This window comes from Achroia grisella, unplaced genomic scaffold (genome assembly GCF_030625045.1).
Source record: "Achroia grisella isolate CSIRO2021 unplaced genomic scaffold, CSIRO_AGI_Agris_v1 utg109, whole genome shotgun sequence".
In the NCBI taxonomy this organism is placed as follows: Eukaryota; Metazoa; Arthropoda; class Insecta; order Lepidoptera; family Pyralidae; genus Achroia; species Achroia grisella.
The window spans coordinates 1,118,414-1,143,002 of NW_026712573.1; the positions used below are offsets into that span (position 1 = coordinate 1,118,414).

The 24,589-nt window shown below is 33.5% G+C and overlaps 1 protein-coding gene across 1 annotated transcript; it reads left to right on the forward strand.

Annotated features, from left to right (window-relative positions):
* The first annotated feature begins 1,541 nt into the window (after positions 1 to 1,541).
* Positions 1,542 to 21,607, forward strand: LOC131844797 (PAN2-PAN3 deadenylation complex catalytic subunit PAN2). The gene is made up of 22 exons (XM_059193764.1): positions 1,542 to 1,703; positions 2,563 to 2,723; positions 3,166 to 3,335; positions 4,265 to 4,385; positions 4,856 to 5,055; positions 5,350 to 5,578; positions 6,143 to 6,282; positions 6,791 to 6,943; positions 7,432 to 7,528; positions 7,611 to 7,706; positions 7,992 to 8,108; positions 8,733 to 8,814; positions 9,296 to 9,453; positions 14,776 to 15,028; positions 16,165 to 16,307; positions 16,688 to 16,908; positions 17,309 to 17,393; positions 17,902 to 17,996; positions 18,551 to 18,665; positions 18,947 to 19,149; positions 19,841 to 19,987; positions 20,987 to 21,607. Exons 1-21 carry the CDS (start codon positions 1,652 to 1,654, stop codon positions 19,956 to 19,958), a joined length of 3,009 nt encoding a protein of 1,002 aa, XP_059049747.1. The 5' UTR covers positions 1,542 to 1,651; the 3' UTR covers positions 19,959 to 19,987; positions 20,987 to 21,607.
* The last annotated feature ends 2,982 nt before the right edge of the window (positions 21,608 to 24,589 follow it).

The following is a 24,589-nucleotide window of genomic DNA, read 5'->3' on the forward strand; positions in this document are numbered from 1 at the left end:
CAACGATGGTACAAACAGGGTCTGCTGTTTGAAAAGAAGTCTATATGGACTTAAACAGGCTCCACGTTGCTGGAATACTTGTATACATGAGTTTTTAATAAAGTCTAATTTCATACAGAGTCAGTCTGATCCTTGTTTATACATTAGAAAGAATTGTTTATCTAAAGTGATTATTGGGTTATATGTTGATGATGGATTGGTAGCGTCAACATCAGAGGAAGAAGGAAAGAAATTTCTTGAAGAGTTACAAAAACGCTTTAAGATCACGACAAAGCCTGCAAGTTACTTTCTAGGACTCGAACTAGAAAGATCTAATGATGGATATATAACATTAAGTCAGAAAGCCTATACAAAGAAATTGCTAGAAAAATATCGCATGTCTGACTCCAAACCAGCTTTAACACCAATAATAAAAGAAAACAGTGAAGATACATCTCTAGATGAAAGCAAATTTCCTTATCGCCAGGCAGTTGGAGCACTGTCATATTTAATGGTAGGGACAAGAGTTACGCAGTGAGTGTTGCCTCCAGAAATTAAAAAAAAACCAACGAAACAGGATGTTATTGGAGTAAAAAGAATACTTCGCTACCTGAAAGGATCAGTAGACAAGGGGCTAACATTTAAGACTGATATCACAGGAAATTTAAATTGTTACAGTGATGCAGATTTCTCTGGTGATCAAGAAACTTGTCACTCTACCACAGGAATAATATGCCTTTACTCAGGGGCTATAAGTTGGAAAAGTCAAAAACAAGGAATAGTAGCCTTGTTTTCGACAGAGGCTGAACTTATGGCTGCTAGTGAAGCAACTCAGGAAATTATTTGGCTAAAAGAGTTACTATCTGAATTAACGGAACTAGACGAGCAACCAATTCTCTATGTTGTACAATGAATCTGCAATAAAATTAGCTCACAACCCTGCATATGAATATCATAAAAGGACAAAGCATATCAAGCGCAAGCATTTTTATGTCAGGGAATGTGTAATGGACGGGCATCTATTAGTGAAGCATGTCTCATCGGAATATCAACTAGCCGACATGTTTACGAAGCCACTCTACAGACCAAGATTAGAAGAACTGTCTTCACGCATTGGAATGAGTAGCAGCAGCTATAAAAAGTAGACGGGATGTTAGGAGTATGAGTTGTAGATATACGACCTAATTGTCTCTGTATCGATGACGATGTCGTTGCTTAGCATCTTGTTGATTGTAATATCTTTTTATTCTGCTTAATATACGTATTCAATAATTAATATTGCTTTTTGTTCTCAACTTTAATATATACGTTGTACGATTACAACAAAATCTATGGAATTTTTAAATGATTTTCTTCATATCTCAATGGCAAAAAGTCACCATCTACTTTAAATCGCCATCTGGGACACTGCATTGTCATTTATGAAAAATATATAAACTGCTCATAATACTAATTTTTCTCCTAATTATTATTTCTAATTAAATTGAAGTAAGCGTATTTTAAAAATTACCTGGCAACACTGGTCGCAACAATTTCAATTTCGTCTTTCTGGAATCATTTTATTTTTTTTATTAAATCCCGTTATTTACTTATTCTATCCTGTTTTCGTGACTTAAAATACAAACAGTTAATGCAAATGTTGCAGAAGACATTGTGTTAAACACTTTAAATTATGGAGTATCATTATCCTGATTTGTGTGTGCCAGCTGAGCATCTTTTACCTGGTACAACTTTATTATTATTACTCATTAATCTTCGCACTAATAAGTAAACAATTTTACCGGATTTCTTATTATATCTGTTACAGTTCTATTCAAATTGCTTTCGCTATATATATATATCAGATATATCAGTTTTCCAACTCAGGTTTCAGATTTTGTTGTTCCTAGCATAAATAATTAAAATTAATTTGCAATAATGGTATTTTAAATATTAAATTTTATATACTCACCTATACAAAACAATAATTTACAGGATCTTTACCAAACAAGTTATTTGACCTTCCAAAAATGTAAAGTTTGGCCATATGATAAACAAAACATGGATACTTAACACTTAGCTTCCTTAAACATACATCATCTCTTCTTAATCATAATTTAAAAGGTTCAGCTATTATCTATGCAAGAGTTACAATGAATATAGTAGTGTAATGTTTAGAATATATGATTTAAAACTATGTTTATATTACATTTGGATCATACATAATCAAGCAATAGTACCTACATTAATATTAATTGTTTATAACGTATATAATAATAAATAAGGTAAAAATATAGATTTATGAAACACTGTTGGGGTTTATATCAAATTATTTACAAGGGACTTGATTTCTTCTTCATTAGTTCTATACTTAACATTCACATAACTTTCTGTTATTTCATATAATGAGCACTTTAGTTTTTATGTTAATGAACAAAATGTGATAGCATGATTATTATTCATTTATATCTGATGTCTGTGCTTTACAGCCTGAAAACTACGTTCAATTAGTTAAATGTCCATGAATTCTTTCATATTTCATTGAAAATACCAGAAGAATGTCTATGTACCTATATATTCTATTATAATTGCAATTATTTCTAGACCCTTATGCTGCAGAGTTTTCCCCTCAATACCTGTTGCCGACACAACCAGCAGAGTATGAAGTTCGTAGTAGTGTGCTTGTGGATGGTGGAGACAGATTTGGTGTATCTGCAGTAGTTTTTGACAAATTTGAGGAGCTGATATGGATGGGCAATCAGGGTGTAAGTTTGCTTTTATTGTTTTTAATAACAACCATTGTGGAAGGAAATAATATTTGTAATACAGGGGAATTTATATGCCGAAATATCTGTGCTAGGGAAACCACAGATGTTTCACCTATAATCAAACCACATTTAAGTATCACTGCACTCCCTAAGTTTGGCTGGTAGAGGATACTATTAGCATTAAGGCTACCTTTTGTACAAAATTCAATGAAGTATACCATTAACACATTCCATTGTCAGTTCTAAAAAATGATTGAATAGTATAAAACACAGTGTTTTTATCTAGTCTATTTCTTTGTTTACTTAATAAAGATGCAATAATTTTTAAAGCTGTTGTCATTCTTATTTTTAGTGTTTGTATGTATAATATATGCATATAGTTATATTACTTTTGTCACCATACTATACACTTACATTAATTATAACATTTCTTTTTTAGGGTCATGTAACATCATATTATGGCCCAAGTATGCAGAAATATACATCATTCCAAATACACGAGTCAGAGGAGGTGAGAGATATTATAACTGTGGAGCAAGGGATCTTTGCCTTGACAAAAACTACACTACGTAATCAGATACGGCGAGGAATTCCAAAGCATACATTTAGGTAATATTACCATGAATATAATTTTATATTTGATATATGTAAATATATATGTGCAGCTAAAGAAAATATTATGTATTCCTTTTTTAAAAATTCTGACAATCACTACAAACAATGTCCCCCACTGTAGGAACAGGCCAACTGATCTGGGCCACTCATGGGTGCCCACCCGCTCACTATTTTATAAATATGTCATTTGTATCAATAGGATAAATAGTATGTTCTTTGCAGTTAAGAGATACTCAATTTGGTCTACATAAAATTGACCTTTCAGATTTATGTATTTTACGGAATAAAAAGCTCTCCATAACGAGGGCTTTAACTCAAATTATACAACTCTGACATTCTTACGCCCATAAAATGCTCTATACAATTGTTTACTAATTTCAAACAAATATGAACAATCATGTCATGAAATATGATTCATTATCATATGAATATTCGGAATTTGGCAGCCAAATGTAAAGAACGGTTGATTCATCACCCCAACAAACTTGCTCGACAACTCACCATAGAACAGCATATGAGACGACTAAAACGCCATCATATCCTGGAGCTAGAAGATCGGCAGTAACTTTGGGATGCAGATGAGTAAGGTTTCCAATGGGAAGCCGCTCTACATGACAGCATCACAGAACATATTCGCTTATAGAGCCCTGGGACTGATCGCAAATGTACTCGGAGAAAAAAAAAATCATCATATGAATACAAATAATAGTAACCTGTAATAATAGAACTCGCAATCATAGCAAGTAAGATGGTGGGATAATCTGACCAGCAAGGCCATCAAAATTACTGAGAACTCTTAATTTCTTTCAGATATTGTCTTCACTTTATATAGATGTGATAATTTTAATTTAGTAATATTTGAATAGAACTCATTATTTATTATGCAGACCTTTACAATTGTCAAAATATAATATTGTTTCCAGGTCCAATAATATGACAGATATGCAGTGCCTGTTTCAAGTCAATTCCACAAAACTCTTAATGGGTGGACATCAAAACAAATTGATTGATATAGATCTAAATAAAATGTCGGAGAGTGTTATTGTAAGTTGATTAAACTGACACAAAAATATAGTAGTGGTAGTGAATTGTTTTTGCATTGAAAGGTAAGATTTTTTTAATGCATATTGTTGAGGATCCGTCCATCAAGCGAAAATCATGAGAGTAAAAAGCATGGAATATATAGTATGATCTCCTATATAGATTCTTAAATTTAATAAACTGAAGTTTTTATGACTCAATGAGTACCAATATGGGTAAAATGTATAACTTGTAAGATTAAAGCTCATTCCCACATTTGACTATTTGTGGAGATAAGTTAAAAGAAAACACAGTCATTGTGATGAGGAGTTTTTTTTATTAAATGCTTGGCTCAAAAAGTTCTAAACTTAATTCTTGCTTTAATTTTTTCTTAATAAACTTCGCCTATTTACATATTTGCTGGAACTTTCCAAATTTCACTTCTATATATATGTGCATAATATTTGGATCAAATGAAAAATGAATATCCACAGCCCATACAAGAAGAAAGCTGCGCCGTCCTTCGCAGCGGAGGAGGCTCCTCAGTTGCTTGTGGCAGTGCCAATGGTATGGTTGCTTTACGGGACCTCCGGACCCCTGGAACTGCCGAACACACTTTCAGAGCTCACAATGCTTGCCTATCCGACTTGGACATGCAAGGCGACTTGCTTATAACGTGCGGTTTTACACAGTCGTAAGTATTAAAAATTTCACGCCTTGTACAGATATTTCGGTCATTAGAATTGGTTCCTAACAGTAATGGGAGTAAGTCTAATGCAAATAAAAACATTGGAAATTATAAATTATTTTTCAGCAACTCAACTGTGACATATTTTTGTTGTATTAAATTCTGTTAAATGTGCTAGACACCTACATCAATTTACATTATATAACTTGTTGGGAAATATAAAATTTAATTCGCTCAATTGAACTATTCTCTGAATGCCTTTTGCTATAATTTATATCTTTTGTGGTGCTTGCATTTCAGAGTGGGCGGAGTAGCGGTAGCAGAATCCTACATAATAGTCTGGGATGTACGTTGTCTCCGCGGCACTAATATAAACACGGAATCCGCTTGGTCTGTGCAAACGGCATCGCCACCGCTCTTGTTACATTTCCTGCCAGCCTTCTCCGGTAGAGCGGTCGCGCTGTCTGGCGACGGCCATGTAGCATTGTTACATGTAAATGCACCAGAAGAATCGCAATCTGTGTTTCAGGTAAGTTCTATAAATAAGTATCATTATAACCACAATACTTAATGCATATGTTTATTTATATCTGTAATTGGAATAGTTAACAAGGTGACGGTCTACCTCATAGTGAATGGTAACTGAGGCCTATATACATGAACTACACCAAGACATCATGGTATCATATATCGCCGGTAGTACCATTAATACGTTTCACTTCCGGAAGAATAAGATGTCACTGCTTTATCCTACTCATTAAACAAAACACATCTTACTTGGTAGCTTGGCTGCTGCAATAGTCCAGATAGATGTATTCACGAAGACGATTTTATTTTGTATTGATATAATATCTAATTTTAGAGTTCGCCCCCTACCTTTTCTTTACGCAAGCTTCGATCTCCCAGGATGTTAGTAGCGAGAGAGATTGCTTTAAGTGATGAGTCCTTTTGTTTAGCAAATATTTTTCTCTGCACAATATAGAGTTATATTATTATTATTATAAAGTCTACTTTGGTTAAAATGTTCTTAATTAAGCATACCTTAAGTGTGGAGTCCTTAACGCAAACACTACAAAATCTTGCTTTATTACAGGTGGATACTCACAGTTCCCTATGCAGTGTCATGGACGTGGCATCGACCAGTCAAGCTTTAGTATTTGGAGATCAAACAGGACATTTGCATTTGTTCTCGCCACAGCACAATCAGGAGCCTGTCTTTAATAATTTTTCCAGGTAATAATAATAATATCTCAGAAAAATTCATACAACGTCAGCTAGTCCCAATCTAATAATAAATCTAAGATTGTGTTAGGGCTACTACAGAAAGACACTTTTCTTTTGTAAATACATACATAATATACATAGAAAATAGTCGATATATGACAATCATACTTATGAATACAAATATTTGTACCATGCGAAGAATAGAGCCCGCGACCTTCGGAGGTAAGGTGTTATATTAAAACGCTAGACTACCGATAGTGTTAGATGAATCTATAGACACTATAGACCGTATTATACCAAATGACTTTCTATATATATATATATATAATGGTATAAAAGAAAGTTCATCTTTTAATTTCTTCATTTGTAATTTCTGAAGGTTATAATATAATGTAAATTCTACCTACCTACGAAATCTGAGCGCGACGTTGTACAAATAAAAAAATACGAATCCATATCAACAGCAACACTACGTCACATATCAAAGTCCTTATTAATATATTTGTTTTAATTGCAGAGCAACAGAATTTGCAGACCAAGTTCCAAGTTTGCCATATGCCGGCTTCAGTGATACCACATTCCAATTTTCATCAGTACCTTTGCCCTCATTGGCTTCTGGCAACAAATGGTTCAATGCACTGCCCGCGGAATTCTTTAAGAAAGTTTATAGGTAATATTATATTTATAAACTTGCCACACTAACACTTATATCCATAGTATATCGCTACACATGCCAGAATATTATTTTGTTTAGGGTAAATGTGATTTTAAAAAAGTGTCATTATACAAAAAATAATACTCTTCTATAGCTGACCCGGCAAACATTGTTTTGCCTTATAAATTAAAATCGGTATTAACAAATCTTAGTTTGGTGATAGAAGGAAGAAAATTTAGGGTTGTATATATTTTTAATGCTAATTCATAATAAAAAAAATTGTCTATAAAATAAATTAAAAATTTTGGGGTGAGCCACTCTTAACACTTAGGGGTATAAAAATTAGTTAGAAACCTATTCTCAGATCTACTGAATACATATAAAATTTCATCAAAATCGATCAAGCCGTTTCGAAGGAGTATAAAGACGTAACCTGTGACACGAGAATTTTATATATTATATTATACATAGCTTTCATTTCCACAAATGGTTTTTTCTTTTAGGAAACCAAAGCCGATAGATCCTGAAGTATTGAAAACAATGAAAATGCAAGGCCCTATCGGGTATGCCCCAAACCCTAAAACATTGAAAAGAAATCAGGTAGTAACAATTTAAAGCTGACAAGATTTGAAGGCTATAGATTTTTAAAATATATACATTTAATAGAATTATTTGTTTGTAGGTTCCATATATTGAGGATAATCTTGAGGATTTGAACACGGCAAAGCTTAATGAAAACAAGATGACTAATCAACCGGTCCCCAAACACTATCAGAAGGTAAATAATATATTCTAATAACTTAATATATTCAGTAAATAATGTTGCCATATTCTTATCGAATATGACAGACGTTACGTAAGCTGAATTGTACTGTATTTCATTTCTTCTTAGGGTTCATTTTCATTTGGAGTTGATTTGATATTTGTGACTACTATAATGATTCTGAACTATTTTTATTCTTTCTTACAACTGTTTTGACACTTTGCCACTCACAAGGGTGATGATACCTGAAAACTTAATTTTACTTTTACATTTTTATTTAAATATAAAACATGCTTTTAGATGGATTTACGCCACAATAAACACGGGGCGAATGACGATTTGGAGATTTGTAACAAAACTGGATTCCCAAGCTTGGAAGCTACAATACCCAATTCTTATTGTAATTCCATGCTCCAGGTAAATACAAATACAGTTTTACTAGAAAGAGACTGTACGAGGTTTGCATTGATATCTCTTGCCATTCTAGAGGACTAAGGTGTCATGCCTCTTATCCTGTAATTTCACAGCCTAATTTCAACCTGCAACATAAACAGCTTACAAACCTGTTTGGCGGCAGAAATAGTTAGACACAGGTCATTTGTTATATCAAATAGCACGGCTTCCTGTTGTACATTTTCGTCCCTTTTCACGAAATCACATCGATTCTGGAAAGCTAAAGACGTTACACATGAGTAATTTTATCAATTCATTAATTCATTATTGAAGAGCCACACTCTTGTCGGTGGAGCTCTTGCCACTTTCCACGATCTTCCATCGTGCTCTCTAAATGTCGGTACGACACGACTCCAATTTGCTTGATGTAGAAGTAAATTTGGTGATGTAATTTTGTCCATATTAGTATTATTTGAATGCGAAAGTTTGTCGGCTGTCTGTATGTTACCTTTTTACGAATAAACGCCTGAACGAATTTCCATAAAAAATATAATGATTGATTGAGTGGTACACGAGAATAATCTTGGGCTATTTCTGCTAATCTCCTGCTATATAAAAATGTTTTATTTAACTTATTTGATATTTTAGGTACTATATTACATGCCGCCTGTGAAAGCTGCGTTGCTGGCACATTCATGCGGGAAAGAGTTTTGTTTAAGCTGTCAGTTAGGTAAGTGAACATGAACTATTGTCTAGAATAAGTTAATGATTATACATCTAATATATTCAGTCATTTGTCTGTTTTTTTCTATTGTATATAACTGTCGAAGGAAGGCGCGTAATGGCTTTCAAGCACTTAGGTTTTAGGAAGCTTAGAGTTACTTATAGATTAGATCTATAAAATAAATTAAATAGTGTACAAGCAAAAATAAAATATTCGAACATGCTTCGTCTACCTTTATCTATAACCAAAGGTTATTTGGAAGAGATCGGTATTTTGTGTGTAGGTTTCGTACGATTTAGCGTTATCTCTTTATTATATGTAGTATAGTGTCAATACAAAATAAATTCATAGTAAATATGTTATTTTTTTAATAGAAAGGTTTATTTTCACATTGGTACTTACCGAATTGTGGCAGATTTGAGGTTTTTTTTTAATTTAAAAAAATATTAAATTATTATTTCTTTTGTTAGTGTATTGTGCTTCACAGGTTTCCTGTTTAGGATGTTGGATACGTCAGGCGGGGTCCCATGCCAGGCCACCAACTTTCTCCGTGCGTTTCGTACTATACCTGAAGCGGCTGCTCTTGGCCTCATTCTACCTGATCGCGGATCAGATCTCAGAGTGGATCTAGTGGCGTTGATACAGGTAATAAACAAAATAAACTTATTATTCAATTATCTCATCTAATTATATCATTTTAATGTCTCGTAAGTAATGGATAATCGCTAAAATATTTCTGAAAACACCTATAACAAACGAAACTAATAGGAAATACGTATATTATGTTTCGCAGCTTCATTCTTTGCGATTTCCGTTTAACATAATGTAGTAGCGCCATCTACTCTAGACCTTAGCACGATAATTTAAATACCTTTTTTTTTTTTTTATTGCAATCCAATCACTCCCCTCCTTGTAAGTGGGGCGAGGCTACGTTTTAAATGTAATCGTTCGAGTTAGCCATTCGCGTTTTCGTGCTCAAAGCCTTCGCACGCATACCGCAACCCTAGTGTTTCTTAATTCAAAGTTCGTTATTTTTTAAAATACAATATTTTAAATATGGGAAACAAGAGAAAACGAGAAAAAGAAGAGGCAAGAATTATGAAAAAGATGAGGAAATTGGAACAGAAATTACATCGACGAAGACGTATACTTTCATCAGATGATAATGGTAAGTAAATTTTAGTCAATTTCCTATCGCTATTGGCGATCCACTATTGCCGTTGGCAGTTAATATGAACTGTCGTTGACGGTACTTGAAGGTGTTGATTTATAATTATAATGTTATTATTTGTTGTGCAGATTCTGACAACGCCGACGATACAGTGAATACTGATATAAGACGAGTTTCGTCAGAACAATTAACTACAGTTCCAAGTATACCGAATTCAATCGGAATGTCGCCATCTCAACAAGAGATAGCATTAGACATGCCCGATCTGATGTCTCCTTTACCACAGTCGCCAAATGTGGACCCAGTTGTCACTGGTTTAAATCCTTCGCCTGTCCCAGACAAAGAAGAAATAAATGTTTACGTAAATACACCAGAAGAGATGCAACTAGAAGATGATATTTTGCAAATATTAGGTGAGGCACCTCAGCCAGACATAAAGTTTGGTAAAAATATTCACTCAAATATCGCTTCCCGTTGGGAAGATATATTAATAAAGGGTTTACCAAAAGAAGCTAAAGATATTATTCTTAAAAGATACTTTATTCCAGCTAACTGTAGTAATTTAATGGCTCCAATATTAAATCCAGAAGCTAAGGTTGCAATGCCGGATATATTAGTCAAGAGAGATGCTACGCTATTACAAAAACAAAGTCAGATTGGGATTGTATTGTCTGCATTGGCTGAGCTCACCGAGATGATTCTGCAGAATGAAAACTCCAAGCAAAAATTGCTACAACCTCTTAGTGATGCGTGTCGTTTATTGTGCGATAGTCATAACGTGGAAACAAAAACTAGACGAAACATTATTATGAGTTCTATTAATTGTAGTCTACGCGATACGTTCGATACTACTAAACGAGATAAATTCTTGTTTGGTGAAGATTTAGCAGAGAAGCTCAAAGCAGCAAAATCTGTACAGAAAACAGGAGAATCATTATCCCAAATTAATCCTGTAGCATCAACTAGCAGGGTGTCAATTTACAAAAATATGTCAAAAACCCGGAATTTAAACTACAGGGGCCAAATACAAAGGAAACCACCATTCAGAAACAACGAAACATCAAGAGGTCGTGCCTCGACACGTCAGCCTCGCAGCAATGTATCGTTACGCCCGCCAGCACCACCGCCGCCGCGACGAGCATTCTCACCGACCAGGAAGAATCATCGGAGATAGATTCACAGGTAAGTCAATACGCTGGTCGATTACAATATTTTTACAATCAATGGATTCAGATAACTAATGATCATGTTTTATTATCATGGATAAAAGGTTATAAAATACCATTAGTCGCACAACCAGTTCAAACTGTAATACCATGTACCACCCCTAAATCTTCACAAGAGCACAACGAATTTATTAAAGCAATTCAGGAACTAATCGATATCAATGCGATATCAAAATGCTTCCATGAAGATGGAGAATTCATATCCAATATATTTCTTGTGACTAAACCAAATGGCAAAAAACGCTTTATTCTAAACCTAAAACAATTTAATAAATTTATAAGCACCGATCATTTTAAATGGAAGATTACAGAACGACAATAAAATTAATAACTAAAAATTGTCATATGGGTTCTATTGATCTAAAGGACGCCTATTTTTTTGTTAACATCGATAAAATACATAGAAAACTATTACGATTTAATTATAATGTACCATTATAATTAAATCGTAATAGTTTTCTTTACGAGTTTAATTGTTTACCATTTGGTTTATGCACAGCTCCGTATGTTTTCACAAAGTTATTAAAACCGGTTATGGAATTTATGCGATCCAAAAATTGTATATCTGTAATATACTTAGATGACATTCTCTGTATTGGAATAGATTATATCGATTGCAAGTATAATATAGAAAACACATGCTTATTACTCAAAAAGTTAGGGTTCATTATAAATCGTGATAAGAGCTGTTTGAATCCTAGTACGAACTGTAGATTTCTCGGTTTCTGTTTTGATTCTGATAAGATGATTATGCAATTACCTACAGATAAAAAAGAAAAAGTAAAAAATTATATCCATAATTTTTTACATAAAAACAAATGTAAATTAAGAGATTTTGCTAGAATGGTTGGTCTTTTAGTATCTGCTTGTCCGGCATTACAGTATTCATGGTTACATACAAAATTATTTGAACAATTCAAATATCAAGCTTTATTAAAAAATTACAATTATAATCAAATTGTAACTTTACCACATTTTATTAAAGGAGATTTCCTATGGTGGCTGAAAAATGTGGATAATGGATATTCCCCTATAAAAAGAAATCAGTACCGTAAAGAAATTTATACCGACGCCTCATCCACAGGTTGGGGTGCATACTGTGATGGTGAAGAGTCGTATGGTTATTGGAAAGAAGATGAAATAGATTTGCATATCAATGAACTAGAACTTAAAGCTGCGTTCTTTGGATTAAAAGTCTTTGCCAGTAATTATCATGAATGTGAATTGTTACTAAGAATAGATAACGTAACAGCAATTTCTTGTATAAATCGAATGGGGAGTGTCCAATATCCACACCTAAATGAGGTTTCTCGAGATATTTGGAAATGGTGTGAAAGACGTCGTATTATAGTGTTTGCATCATACATAAACACGAAAGAAAATCTTAACGCTGATAGACTGTCTAGGAAGAAATTTTGCGATACTGAGTGGGAATTAAGTGATTACGCGTATAATGAAATTAAACAACAGTTAGGTGTGGCAAATATTGATTTATTTGCCAGTCGCTGCAATTCTAAATGTGATACATATGTTACATGGAAAAATGAACCAGGAGCATGGGCCATTGATGCTTTCACAATTTCATGGGAAGAATTAAATTTTTACGCCTTTCCACCATTTTCAATGATATTGAAAATGATTCAAAAAATAATACTAGACAGGGCGGAGGGTATAGTTGTCGTACCATACTGGCCAACCCAACCATGGTTCCCCTTGTTCAAAAGAATATGTCAGTCAGACCTTATATATTTTTCACCACGTATTAACTTGCTTAAATCTCCTTACAGATCCGTGCACAGCTTACACCGCTCTCTAACGTTGGTTGCCGCGAAATTATCCGGCAGACTCTATTAAAGAAGTCACTAACACCGAGATCAGTAGATATAATGCTTGCATCATTATCAAATAATACATATAGGCAATATGACGGCGGTATAAGAGCTTGGCTCAATTATTGCAGTTGTCATAATTATGATTATACTTCTATATCTATACCTCCAATAATAGAGTTTTTAACGGATGCATTCGATAAAGGTGCCAAATATGGAACGATTAATACATACAAATCCGCCTTGTCTCTGTTATTAAGCAATAATCTGGATGATGATAGACTTAAGCGCTTCATGAAGGGAGTTTTTAAACTAAGGCCATCGAACCCAAAATATAACATAACTTGGGACCCTGGAATTGTCTTACAATTTCTAGCACAGAAATGGCCTAACGATGACCTTGATTTGAAAACTCTTTCCAAGAAGACAGTAACGTTACTCGCCCTTGTGACTGCACATCGTGTACAAACTCTGTCATTAATCCACATAAATAATATTTATACAATGTCTAATGAAATTCTGATAAAGATTACAGACGCAATTAAGACAACAAAATTAAATACATCTCTACCCATATTACGACTTCCGTTTTATAATACCCGTCCAGAAATTTGTCCCGCTCGTTGTTTACAATCATACCTAAATAAAACTAAACTGCTACGCAGTAATAATGACAACAGGCTTTTTGTGAGTTTCAAAAAACCTCATTCTAATATCGGCCCCCAGACTATTAGCCATTGGATAAAAGATATATTAGAAGAAAGCGGCATTAACACATCAATATTTAGTTCACATAGTACACGACATGCAGCCACATCGAAGGCTAACAAACTGGGTGTTAGTATAGAAGTAATTAAAAGGACCGCAGGATGGTCTGATTCATCTTCAGCGTTTGCTCGCTTCTACAATAAAGAAATTACAAATAATAATATATTTGCAGAATCATTACTAGATGATACAACATTATAACTATTGTATACAAAATTACCTACAATGGAGAACTGATTTTGATTTGTATATTAATAAAAATATTCTAAAAATTGTCTGCCGACGTATTATTACCTATTCCGAGATATATTATGCAAAAACAAATACTGATAAGTATTATTTGTCATTGTTAATTTTTATTTTAAAATCACGACTTTAAACATCCTACATTATGTTAAACGGAAATCGCAAAGAATGAAGCTGCGAAACATAATTGAAGATCAAACGAACTTACCAAGTGAAGTTCGATCGTAATTATGTGAGCAGCTTCATTCGAAGCGATTTATTATCACCCACCCAATTAATATTGGCATCAATCCCATCCCAATAATACTTGTGATTATAAAATAACAAATAACAGATTCATAACTTTAAACAAAATGACTAACTCGAACGATTACATTTAAAACGTAGCCTCGCCCCACTTACAAGGAGGGGAGTGATTGGCTTGCAATAAAAAAAAAAAAAAAAAAGAAGGTATTTAAATTATCGTGCTAAGGTCTAGAGTAGATGGCGCTACTACATTATGTTAAACGGAAATCGCTTCGAATGAAGCTGCTCACATAATTACGATCGAACTTCACTTGGTAAGTTCGTTTGATCTTCAATTATCTCGCGTATAACGTTGGATTCAAATACAATGAACGAAATGTCAAGTGTTACGTTGATAACGTCGTCGCCAATTAACAATTCCTATATACCTCCTCTGGGATAACTGTCATAAAGGTGTATACATCTATAAATACTGTTTCAGAGTTGGAATCGATTTATTCTCCACCAAATCCACTACGAGTTGCTAGAGGTTCGAAAGAAAGAGAAAGCGCTATTAGTACAAAATGCGAATAGTCCGCCCAAAGCGCGTCTCGCAAACGTGACCAAAATGAGACCGCAGAATGGTCAGTACGAAGAGTATCATTATACAGAGTTGGAGTTCCTGGGCCCATCGGCGGAATTTGAACAGAACCCCGAACGAGAGGAGGGCTGGCAAACTATTGAGCGAAACGACGGTTTGTATTGATATCTATATATTTAATAACGTACAATCCTTACATTACTTAACCCTACAAATCTTGTCCACTCAATGCAAATTTTCGAATTAAATTCTTCCGTGATTGATATATTTTTTTCCAACTGCGTTCGATGTTACGGCGGACTGAGCAGAGGTTCGAACTCCTAGCGGTACACTCAAACTAACGTCACCGATCACCGATATATAAAAATATATATATACACTAGTCCGTTAATACTTTCCTATCGACGCGAGATGCCGACGAGATTAAAATCGGCGTTTTAAGATATCTTAGTTTCACACAGCGCCATAAAGTTCCAAGCTAAGCAGAGCTTGTTTTATGGGTACTGGACAATCGATACAAGTACATAGTTTTGTTTTCGTAAATATATATATAATGTACTTAAGAAAGATCTAGACCGATACAAACAATGATACTCATAAATACAAATGTTTGTGGCGTGCAAGGAATTAAACCCGCGACCTCCGGAAATAAATCAGTGTGCGGTATATACCTCTGGCTATACCACCGAGGCCATATACACAAAGCAAATTATAATTAGTTTATAGTGGAGTATTTTACTCTTATTATCCAAGAAATTAGTTTTAATTGTTTATTATATGTATAGAGTTGGTATTATAAATGATATGTGATGTAATATTTCAATTTTGCATGCAGTCATTTTTGGGCCAATGGTATTTACAGGTATCCGCATTTCTACCAAATACAATTTTCATATATTTTTGGTTGTCTAAATGTCGTAGCTATCGTTATAGTGTGTTACTGTAAAAACATATTTTATAACTCATTGGATTTAATAAGTTGAGCGATATTAAATTCAAAACAGATTCCAATATGGAACGACAGAGTGCTGTAAACTGAACATAGTTCTGGCTAGAGAACTAAATGCCTAACAATATATATAATAATATCATTGCATAATTATCACGAAATATTATTGTTGCCAATCGCTTCTCCAGTACTCTAAATATCAAACATTTTAAATTAATATTTTATTTTTGAAACTTATGTTCACTATTACACATTAATATTTAAAACCATTCTCGCAAAGGACAGTTATACATAAAGTTCATATGTTAAGTTATAAAAATACAATCTGTCCTAATTATTAGGTGTTAGTGATGGACAAGTGCAGAATAACGAGAACCACGAGTTGTCTAATAACAAACAGTCAGAACGTGACGAATCGGAAATATCACAGCTATTCGCCATAGGGCGGCACCAGCTCAACAGGTGTCTCAAGTGTAATAAAGAGGTAAGTTAGCATTATAATACTAAGACTAATACAGTCATCATTATACTGTGCTCTACAAATAAATTGTAGAGCATTTCCTTAATTAGATAATAAATCTACTTCTGCTGGCTATATGATTTTCGCCACTGTACATCAACAAGGCCTCGAGGCGAACACCTTTGTCTCGACATTAACTCCGGAGGCAAAAACCCCGGCAAGCTAGACATAAGCCCCTTGGTACCCCGCCTACTTAAAAACTAATAAAAATCAAATAAAGGCAACTCAACCTGACTTAAGAAGTAGTACCATACTCGGTGACTGTTCTTTCTTTTTATTATTTTGTACCTCCAAGTGTGGCATTTACATAGATACTTAAGCTACTTTGTATCCTTGGTTGGAAGGAAGAACGCGAGTCGGTGGTACTAGCGTGCGCGCTTCAGTACCCCAGCGTGGTGGCGCGTGACGCTAGCAGCGGCGCGGGCGCTGCCGCGGCGGCAGGCGAGGCGCGCGGCGGCTTCGTGGAGTTGGTGCGAGCGTCGCTAGCCGCACGCCGCAGTACGCCCGCTTGGTGCGAACAATGCGCTCGGTTCACCCCCACTACGCTTCGCGGCCGCATCGTGAGGTATGTTTGTTTTTTATTTATGGATGATAATGGAATGGTACACCCGCCTGCACTAATGGTTTACGCTGCCGGGTCACCAGTGGAGGACGATAAGATGTGCACGAGGTACTGACCTGACATGGTACAATGAGGGCATTAGTCGTCATTACTAACAATCCCTTTCCTTCTCGTGAGGTATGTTTGTTGTAAGGTCGATGTTGGTTCAATATTATTTAGGCGAAATTTATAAGGTCTATCAGAGTTCGCTCCGATCTCGGTCTAGTAAAATCTAATATAAACGTTAGACAATCTACTTAGTTCATACAACTTCGATGTTACATGTGGAGACTTGTAATATAACATAAATATCATGAATTTTTACTTATTACACAGTTGTTATTGTTTTTGTTTTATGTTTCAGGTTACCACCGATTTTGGCTATAAATTGCGGGGGAGTAACAGCTCATGAAAAAGCATATTGGTCAAAAGGAACTCAAAAAGACTTGGTAAATATACAATAATAGATGTAGCTCGTGAATTAGTCTGGTTGTTTAAATTAAGTTAATTTTGTTTTGTTTTAAATAATAAATAATCACTTACCATGATACGATGTATCGTGTATATGTACATCCACAGTTTCGCATTTCTAGTAATAGTGTAATAAATGTTCTATTATATTTCCATTACTTGTCGAAATATGTATGTATTTACGACAAAAAACGAACTTTCTATTTTCCAATGTAAGTGTCTTTTTGAACACAATGCTATTGTATTATAGATGAGAAAGGGTAATTATTTGTTTGTTTGTTTCGATTCCGATATTTTAACGGCTTTACTTTACGTAATAAATTTATCGTATTTGCCTTTTGACATACGTCTGTGATAGAGATCGACAAAGGCAGAAAGGCGAAATCGTGTGTAGAGGTTATAACATATGCATTTAGAGAATAATTTATTTTATTATATTTATTATTTATTATATTTGAACATAAATAACAATTTGTATATTGACAGCCAGAAGTGTCGAAGCGAGGCGGTAGCGGCAAACCATGTCGCTATGGTTTTCATTGTGCGCGTCCTGGCTGTAGATTCAAACACCACACTGATAGGTTAGTATATTTAAAAAAAAAGTAGGCATTATATGCAGCCCCTTATCGAAGTACAAGTCGATAAATTATTCTGAGGCTGACTTTGTAAGAAGTCGTCTGCAGAAATAGATGAAACTGAGGTACAGTTTCACCTATTTCTACATCTATTCTACGTCAAGCAGTTCTTTCTTTCTTTCTAAACTATGTTTTGGTTTATGGGTGGAGGTAAGACAGTGAAGTACAGGATATATGGGCATAACATCAGTCCTTCGGAATTGCAATGGATGAATGGTTTATAGACGTCGGTTGCTACTTACTATCAGGTCATTGTTCTTACAAATTACATAAAAAAGTTGCTTTGTTAGGCCGAAGAAACAGAGAAAGAAAGAAAGAAATATATATTTACTTGGGCCATACAAAGTAATCATAACGAACATATAACGACCATCTCCGGGAAGGAACAAAATAATAAAAATTCCCAAAATAACACCTAATTCGATATAATATAAATTTAATAATTTTATTTTATAAGTAAATTATAGAAGACTAATTAATTTGTTGATAATGTTTTCCAGACCGTCACCAACGCCCGCGACTTCGTCTAAGAGTCCACACGAGTCCCACTGTGTTTTACCACTACAGTTGCTGATTAGGCTGCAGTCTGATGGTGACGTCATCATTAACGACAGGGTAATTATCTTACTATAATATTATAAATCTCAAGAGTTCGTGACAAACATTTATTCATCGATCCATACTCACATATAGTAATATAGTTTATATTTGCCATAAAATTATTCGTGTTAAACCCCGTTTAACTGCATTAATTTTCATCTCTCGACGTTTCGACTAGGTTGCACTAGCCGTGGCCACGTACTGTCAACTGTGAGCAGTCAGCTGTAACTATATGAATAATATTCGTTTATTATCTGTAACATATTCAAAAATATTTTTTTATAAAATCGTCTTAGGTTGATCAATCGCCGCCCGAACCTCACACACCCAACCACAGGCCAGACAAACACAAAAAAAAGCAAGTAACGACGCAATCCGAAGAGGAATATACGTTATTTGCAGCAGTCATCTGCGTTGAAGATAATCCCAAGAACTTGGTTGCGTATATACACACGGGGAGGGATGTCGAATCGCAGTGGCATATGTTCAATGATTTGAGGTATTTCTGATACTATTTTAATATAGACATCTGCGGTTGATTGATAATACCAAATAGTTAACATCATCTCATAGTTTAACTAACTATTGTAAGGAAAAATTTCATATACAAACGTAATTATAGATAAGGAATAATTTCGCAAGTCTAGAGTCTACTATGACTACTATGTGTCATGTGCTCGAGTGCTTATAATATGGCCACTGCCCGCAATAGATTGATATTGTGATATCTAAACTTCTGCACTAATATTCTTAAACTAATATATTATACAGCAATGTGAAAGTTGCAAAACTTAAACATCATATGGAAAGTCAAACTTATCTATGTTCTTAGTTTGGTAAATTTGAGTGGATTTATGTTATGACATAATTTTTAAACAAATAACGTTTGTAATAATGAGATGGCTTATATTGATTTGGGTACATTATGTTAATATCAAAAAGCACTTCACCAGATTTTGTTTGCTCAAAAATACCGCTAGATGTGTGGTCAATGTGTTAAAACTATTCAAGCGATTAACGCTTCTCTTTCATAATTATTTTGGTTTCATTTAATTTGTTCTGGCAACTCATATTAACACCCGTGGTTCTTCTTATGTCTTGCCAGTCTAGAGGATTAAGCTATCAAAACGTATTGTCCCAATGACTGCTAAAAAACTTTTGTATTAAAATGTTATATAACATTTTTACAGTATTGTACCAGTAAGCGTGGATGAAGTATTACAGTTCAGTGCTTGGTGGAAGAGTCCCTGCGTGCTGTTCTACACGACTGCGAGCGTGATGCAAGTCTCCAACGAGCCGAGCTCATAGCCCATAGCGTATGGACCTTATAGTGACGGGTAAGTAGCAGTAAAAACACAGCTCATTAAATAAATACATGGGAAACTTAGGCCTATGCTCAACAAAAATCTGCAGCTTTTGCGAAGCAGAAGAGGAAACGCCACTACACATATTATGTGGTTGTAGCCCACTCATACATAAACAAAATATATCCTTTGGAAAGTATACACTCTATCTTGAGGATACAAAACCATCACTCCTAAGAATATCCATTAATTTTTGTCGCTGACGGATCTAGTCTAGCGAACTCTGAAAAAGGGCGAGCACAATAGATCAAGTAGGTCGCAGTGCTACAGGTCGAAATCCACCTGATAGTATCCCAAACACGTTAATAAAAAAAAAATTGTTGATATAGGTGAGACTCAAATAACATAATAATAATTAATGTAAACGTCGTAATACTGTCGTACTGTCGCAAACTAGTTGACAGGTGGGCCTGATGGTAAGTGGTACCCGTAATATACTACTAAAACTGCAATTTGCACACTTCCGCTGCTATTCCGGTACCTCCTTGATCGGTACAAACGTGAGTGTGTTTTTAACGGCCAGGATGACGGCCCAATTCTCCGCAATTGGCCCAATTAGCCAATTGCGGAGAATAGAGTCCACATTACATTACACCGGTCAGGATAATTATGAATGTGTTTATAAAAAAAAAGTATCCCAGTATTTATATCAGTCGTCTAACACAAGCTCGGCTTACCTTGGGATTAGATCGCGTTGTGTGAATTGTCTAATTGTTAAAATCAAAATCAAATCAAAATATTTTTATTCATGTAGATCTATTACAGACTCTTATGATCTACCGTCAGTTCGGAATGATTTTTAGATGAGAAGAACTGAGAAAAATCTCAGCTCGTATTCTTTTCAAATACCATAAATATTACTATTACTTAGTTTGTATTGTTATTATTGTTTGTATACTTAGTAAAGCAAAGTAATAAAACTGTCGTGCGCAACAGGTAATTAATTAATTTTTATAATATTGTTTTTCACAGAATAACTATGGGCCCATACGAATTTACTACTTTTACTTCCACCGGAATTTACTACTCGATGCCGACCGACGAACACTACGAATATATCCATTGAATTCCATAGTTTCAGTTTTATAAATCCTTCCCAAAAGAACTGAATGATAATATATTTATTTATAAATGAACTGAAAAAACATTTTAATTGTGATAGATAAGCTAGAATTGTGTGTGACTTAAGATTTATGAGAATATGAGATAAAGAAAATACTATTTTTGCTAATATACCACTCTATTTTTAAAAGAATTACTACTCCGTAATTAATAAAATATAAAAACGACATAAAAATTGTTACAAAAGAATTAGCAACTGAATAGACTTATTTAGTATTTATAATTGGAGGGTCTGAATGTATTAGGCACTTAATAAATAAAACAGAATTAATTTTCAGAATGCAATTCACGAATTCAATATACAGTAATCAGTCGGTCATCAATTGTTAGACGAGATAGTCATCAATATGTTACAAATAGTTTCGATTCTATTTCAGCATTTTGATGTATTAAATTCAAAACAAATGATAAATTATACATTCTTAATCAAACAGAACCTTTTATTACTAATAATAACATAATATTGATTTCTTTGGGATCACCCAAAGAAATCAATAAAGTGTTTTTAGCAACATTCATAATATTGAAATTGTGTTCTTTGTTTTGAATTTGACTATGGTTCATACTATGATCTACTTAAAACTGACTGTACCTATTCTAAATTTGAATTTCACATTCAGAATTAGATTTCCGATTACCACTCCCAGTGAAACAGGTTGTTCCTAAAACACGCGTGTTTATAGCGACAAATTTGAAAAAAATATCTATTAAAATTTGTCGCTGTGGTCACGTTTAGAATTAACAAAAGTCATATGTTAGTGAAAGAATAATTGATATATTATTTTCCGTTAAATGAAATTACGTTCTATATATATTTTAGCAAATTGTTGAATTGAATTAAGTCTAGCAAATAAATAGACTTAATATGACTGCGACATGTCTGTTATATGAAATGTATTTTATGAGAAATTCATAAAGCTACCAATTTATTTTGTTGCATAATGTATAGCTAATTATATACCTTCATAAAATATTCTGATAAGGATATCAGTGGTTTTGTAGTGGACTAAAAATTATGATATTTTGCTACTTTTTTAATAAAATATATCAATTGTACATTAATAAAAATGTTAATACACAATTAACGATCTAGTTTGCTACAAAGACAACATTTAAAATAATTATTTATAAATATTGATGATAATTTATTTTAAACAAATGCTATTTTTGTCAAGTACGCTATAGGATTTGAAGATTAAGCTGAGGTGAGTCCCAAAACTGCTCGGTGCACGGTTTTATACACCTTTATTGTTATTATTTACTGATGCTTTAAAAATTATATAACAGGTCTTTTGCTTTAGTTTGTATCATCTCGTTATATGATTACATATACATACTTCGCGATAGAAAAACAAAAATTAAATACATTTTTAATGTTTGTGATAAATATTTAACGAATTTTGAATACATGTACAAGAATATTCTCCTCTAAGAACTTAAGGAAATGTACTAGTTAATTTTTTTATAAGGTTGTATTTTCTGTACGCGAAGGGGTCGTTCCCCTCTTCGCTGCCTTGAAAACTACTTAAGTTGGGACTGACTTCGGTTTAATAAAGTCTGTCATACACTGTATGGAGAGTACTAGTTTGTTACTCGTCGCTTGATCCAGGACAATTAATGTTTACGTTTAATACGTCCAAATTATGTGATTCAAATATAAGAATGTACCTTATGTCTATTTTTCTGTATGAACGAAACGCAGACTGTTTTATATACAATAAAGTAGTTGTATTTTTTACATAGTACAATTCGAAACGCATAGTATATTATTTTTGCGAATGTTGTGCAAAAATAAATCGTACCGATACAGACGTAATGAAAAATTTCAAATTTGTTTTTAGACGGTTTTTATTTAAGTTTCTTAGGCGCTAATGAGTATCAGAATCCCTCCTAATACCCAGTAGGAGACTACCTTATAATGTTAGACCCAAAGACAGAAAACATATTTATTACACTGTTATATATTATGGATGTTAGGTACCGGTGCCTATTATCGTCGTAATAAAAAAAACTACTATCATTTTTTTACTTTAATAAGTAAATTAATTATTGCAAAATCAGGCCTTAAAAGTTTGAAACAAATTAATAACCTCATATCAAATTGTTAGTCGTTTTCGTATACCATATCACATACATATACAGTCACAATCAAAGTAATAAAGGAATGAAAGTAAATAATCTTTATTCCAAAAACTGAATAATAAATAGTACCTTTGATAAGTCGTATTTTTTTTTATTCTACCACTCATTCTCAACGTAGATTAATCACAAGAAGAACGAGCTAGAAACTTGCGTGTTGCCCTGTTAAATAAACTTGAATTGTATTTTTTTTATTATATTATACTATAATTGTTTTGAATTATATTTTTAAAATTTTGTGTGAATACAAACTGCCAAATAACAAAAATAACATAAATAAAGCGTAGAGGTTAGGATACTTACCTACTACTGTTAATGTATAATTTTGTTAGTATATAATGGCATACCAATACTGCTAACAAATATCAATTTTGGAACACGAAAAATATTCGAATGACAATATTTTTCAATATTTTGGTTTTAGTCACTAAACATTCTTTATTTAAGTTATTGTAGATTTATATTTGGTTCGCATAAAAGGTGTAATTTTCACAGTCTCATTTTTCGGAAGCATGCAAGCAAAGTCGGCTGCAATAGTTAACAATATATTACATTTGTATTGTGCTTAGTGAACCCTTTCATGTGATACTTAATGATTCAATTATTTATGTCCTTAGTGGCACCAAATTCGAAAGGTTTCCGACGCTACCTCGTTTGTCAAATTATTTAAGTACCTAATTTAGAAATAAAGGGAATATTTAAACGTACCTACATACATACATACCTAACAGTCAGAATCATAACCCTCTAATTGCTTCACCGTAACTGGACAGAAAAGGCCATAAGTAATCTAGAATCATGAAAACGACAATATAATGTGTTTATTGCAAGTATAATTGCGTTTTATGTCTCTTTGTAACCTGCTCACAAACAAATGGAATCATCAAAATTCTCCTTTATTTTAAATTTATTATTTTTTTAAATAAATTATGTTTCATATAAAAAAGACAAAACAGTAATATTAGTAAATCAATAAGTAATTTTAATAGAATATATTTATTTTTAGCAGTTTACAGAAGGAACAAAATTTCTAAAGAATGTGATCGATAGGTAGGTAGATACTCTATGGCGTATAATATTGTTATCTGTGACAAATGTTATATTTATTTAGCAATTAGAATGTAAATTTTCCAATACATGTTAGCGCTTAGTTTAACAGGGCCTTAAACCATGATTTTTATGTATATTTTAGCAATGAGATCCAGTTATATGTAGACCGTACAAGTTTCAAACAGTTGTTTTATCACAATTATTGATTCTCATTTGTAAATATTTATAGCATGTATGAAAAATGGTGGTTGGTTGAATTAAAGA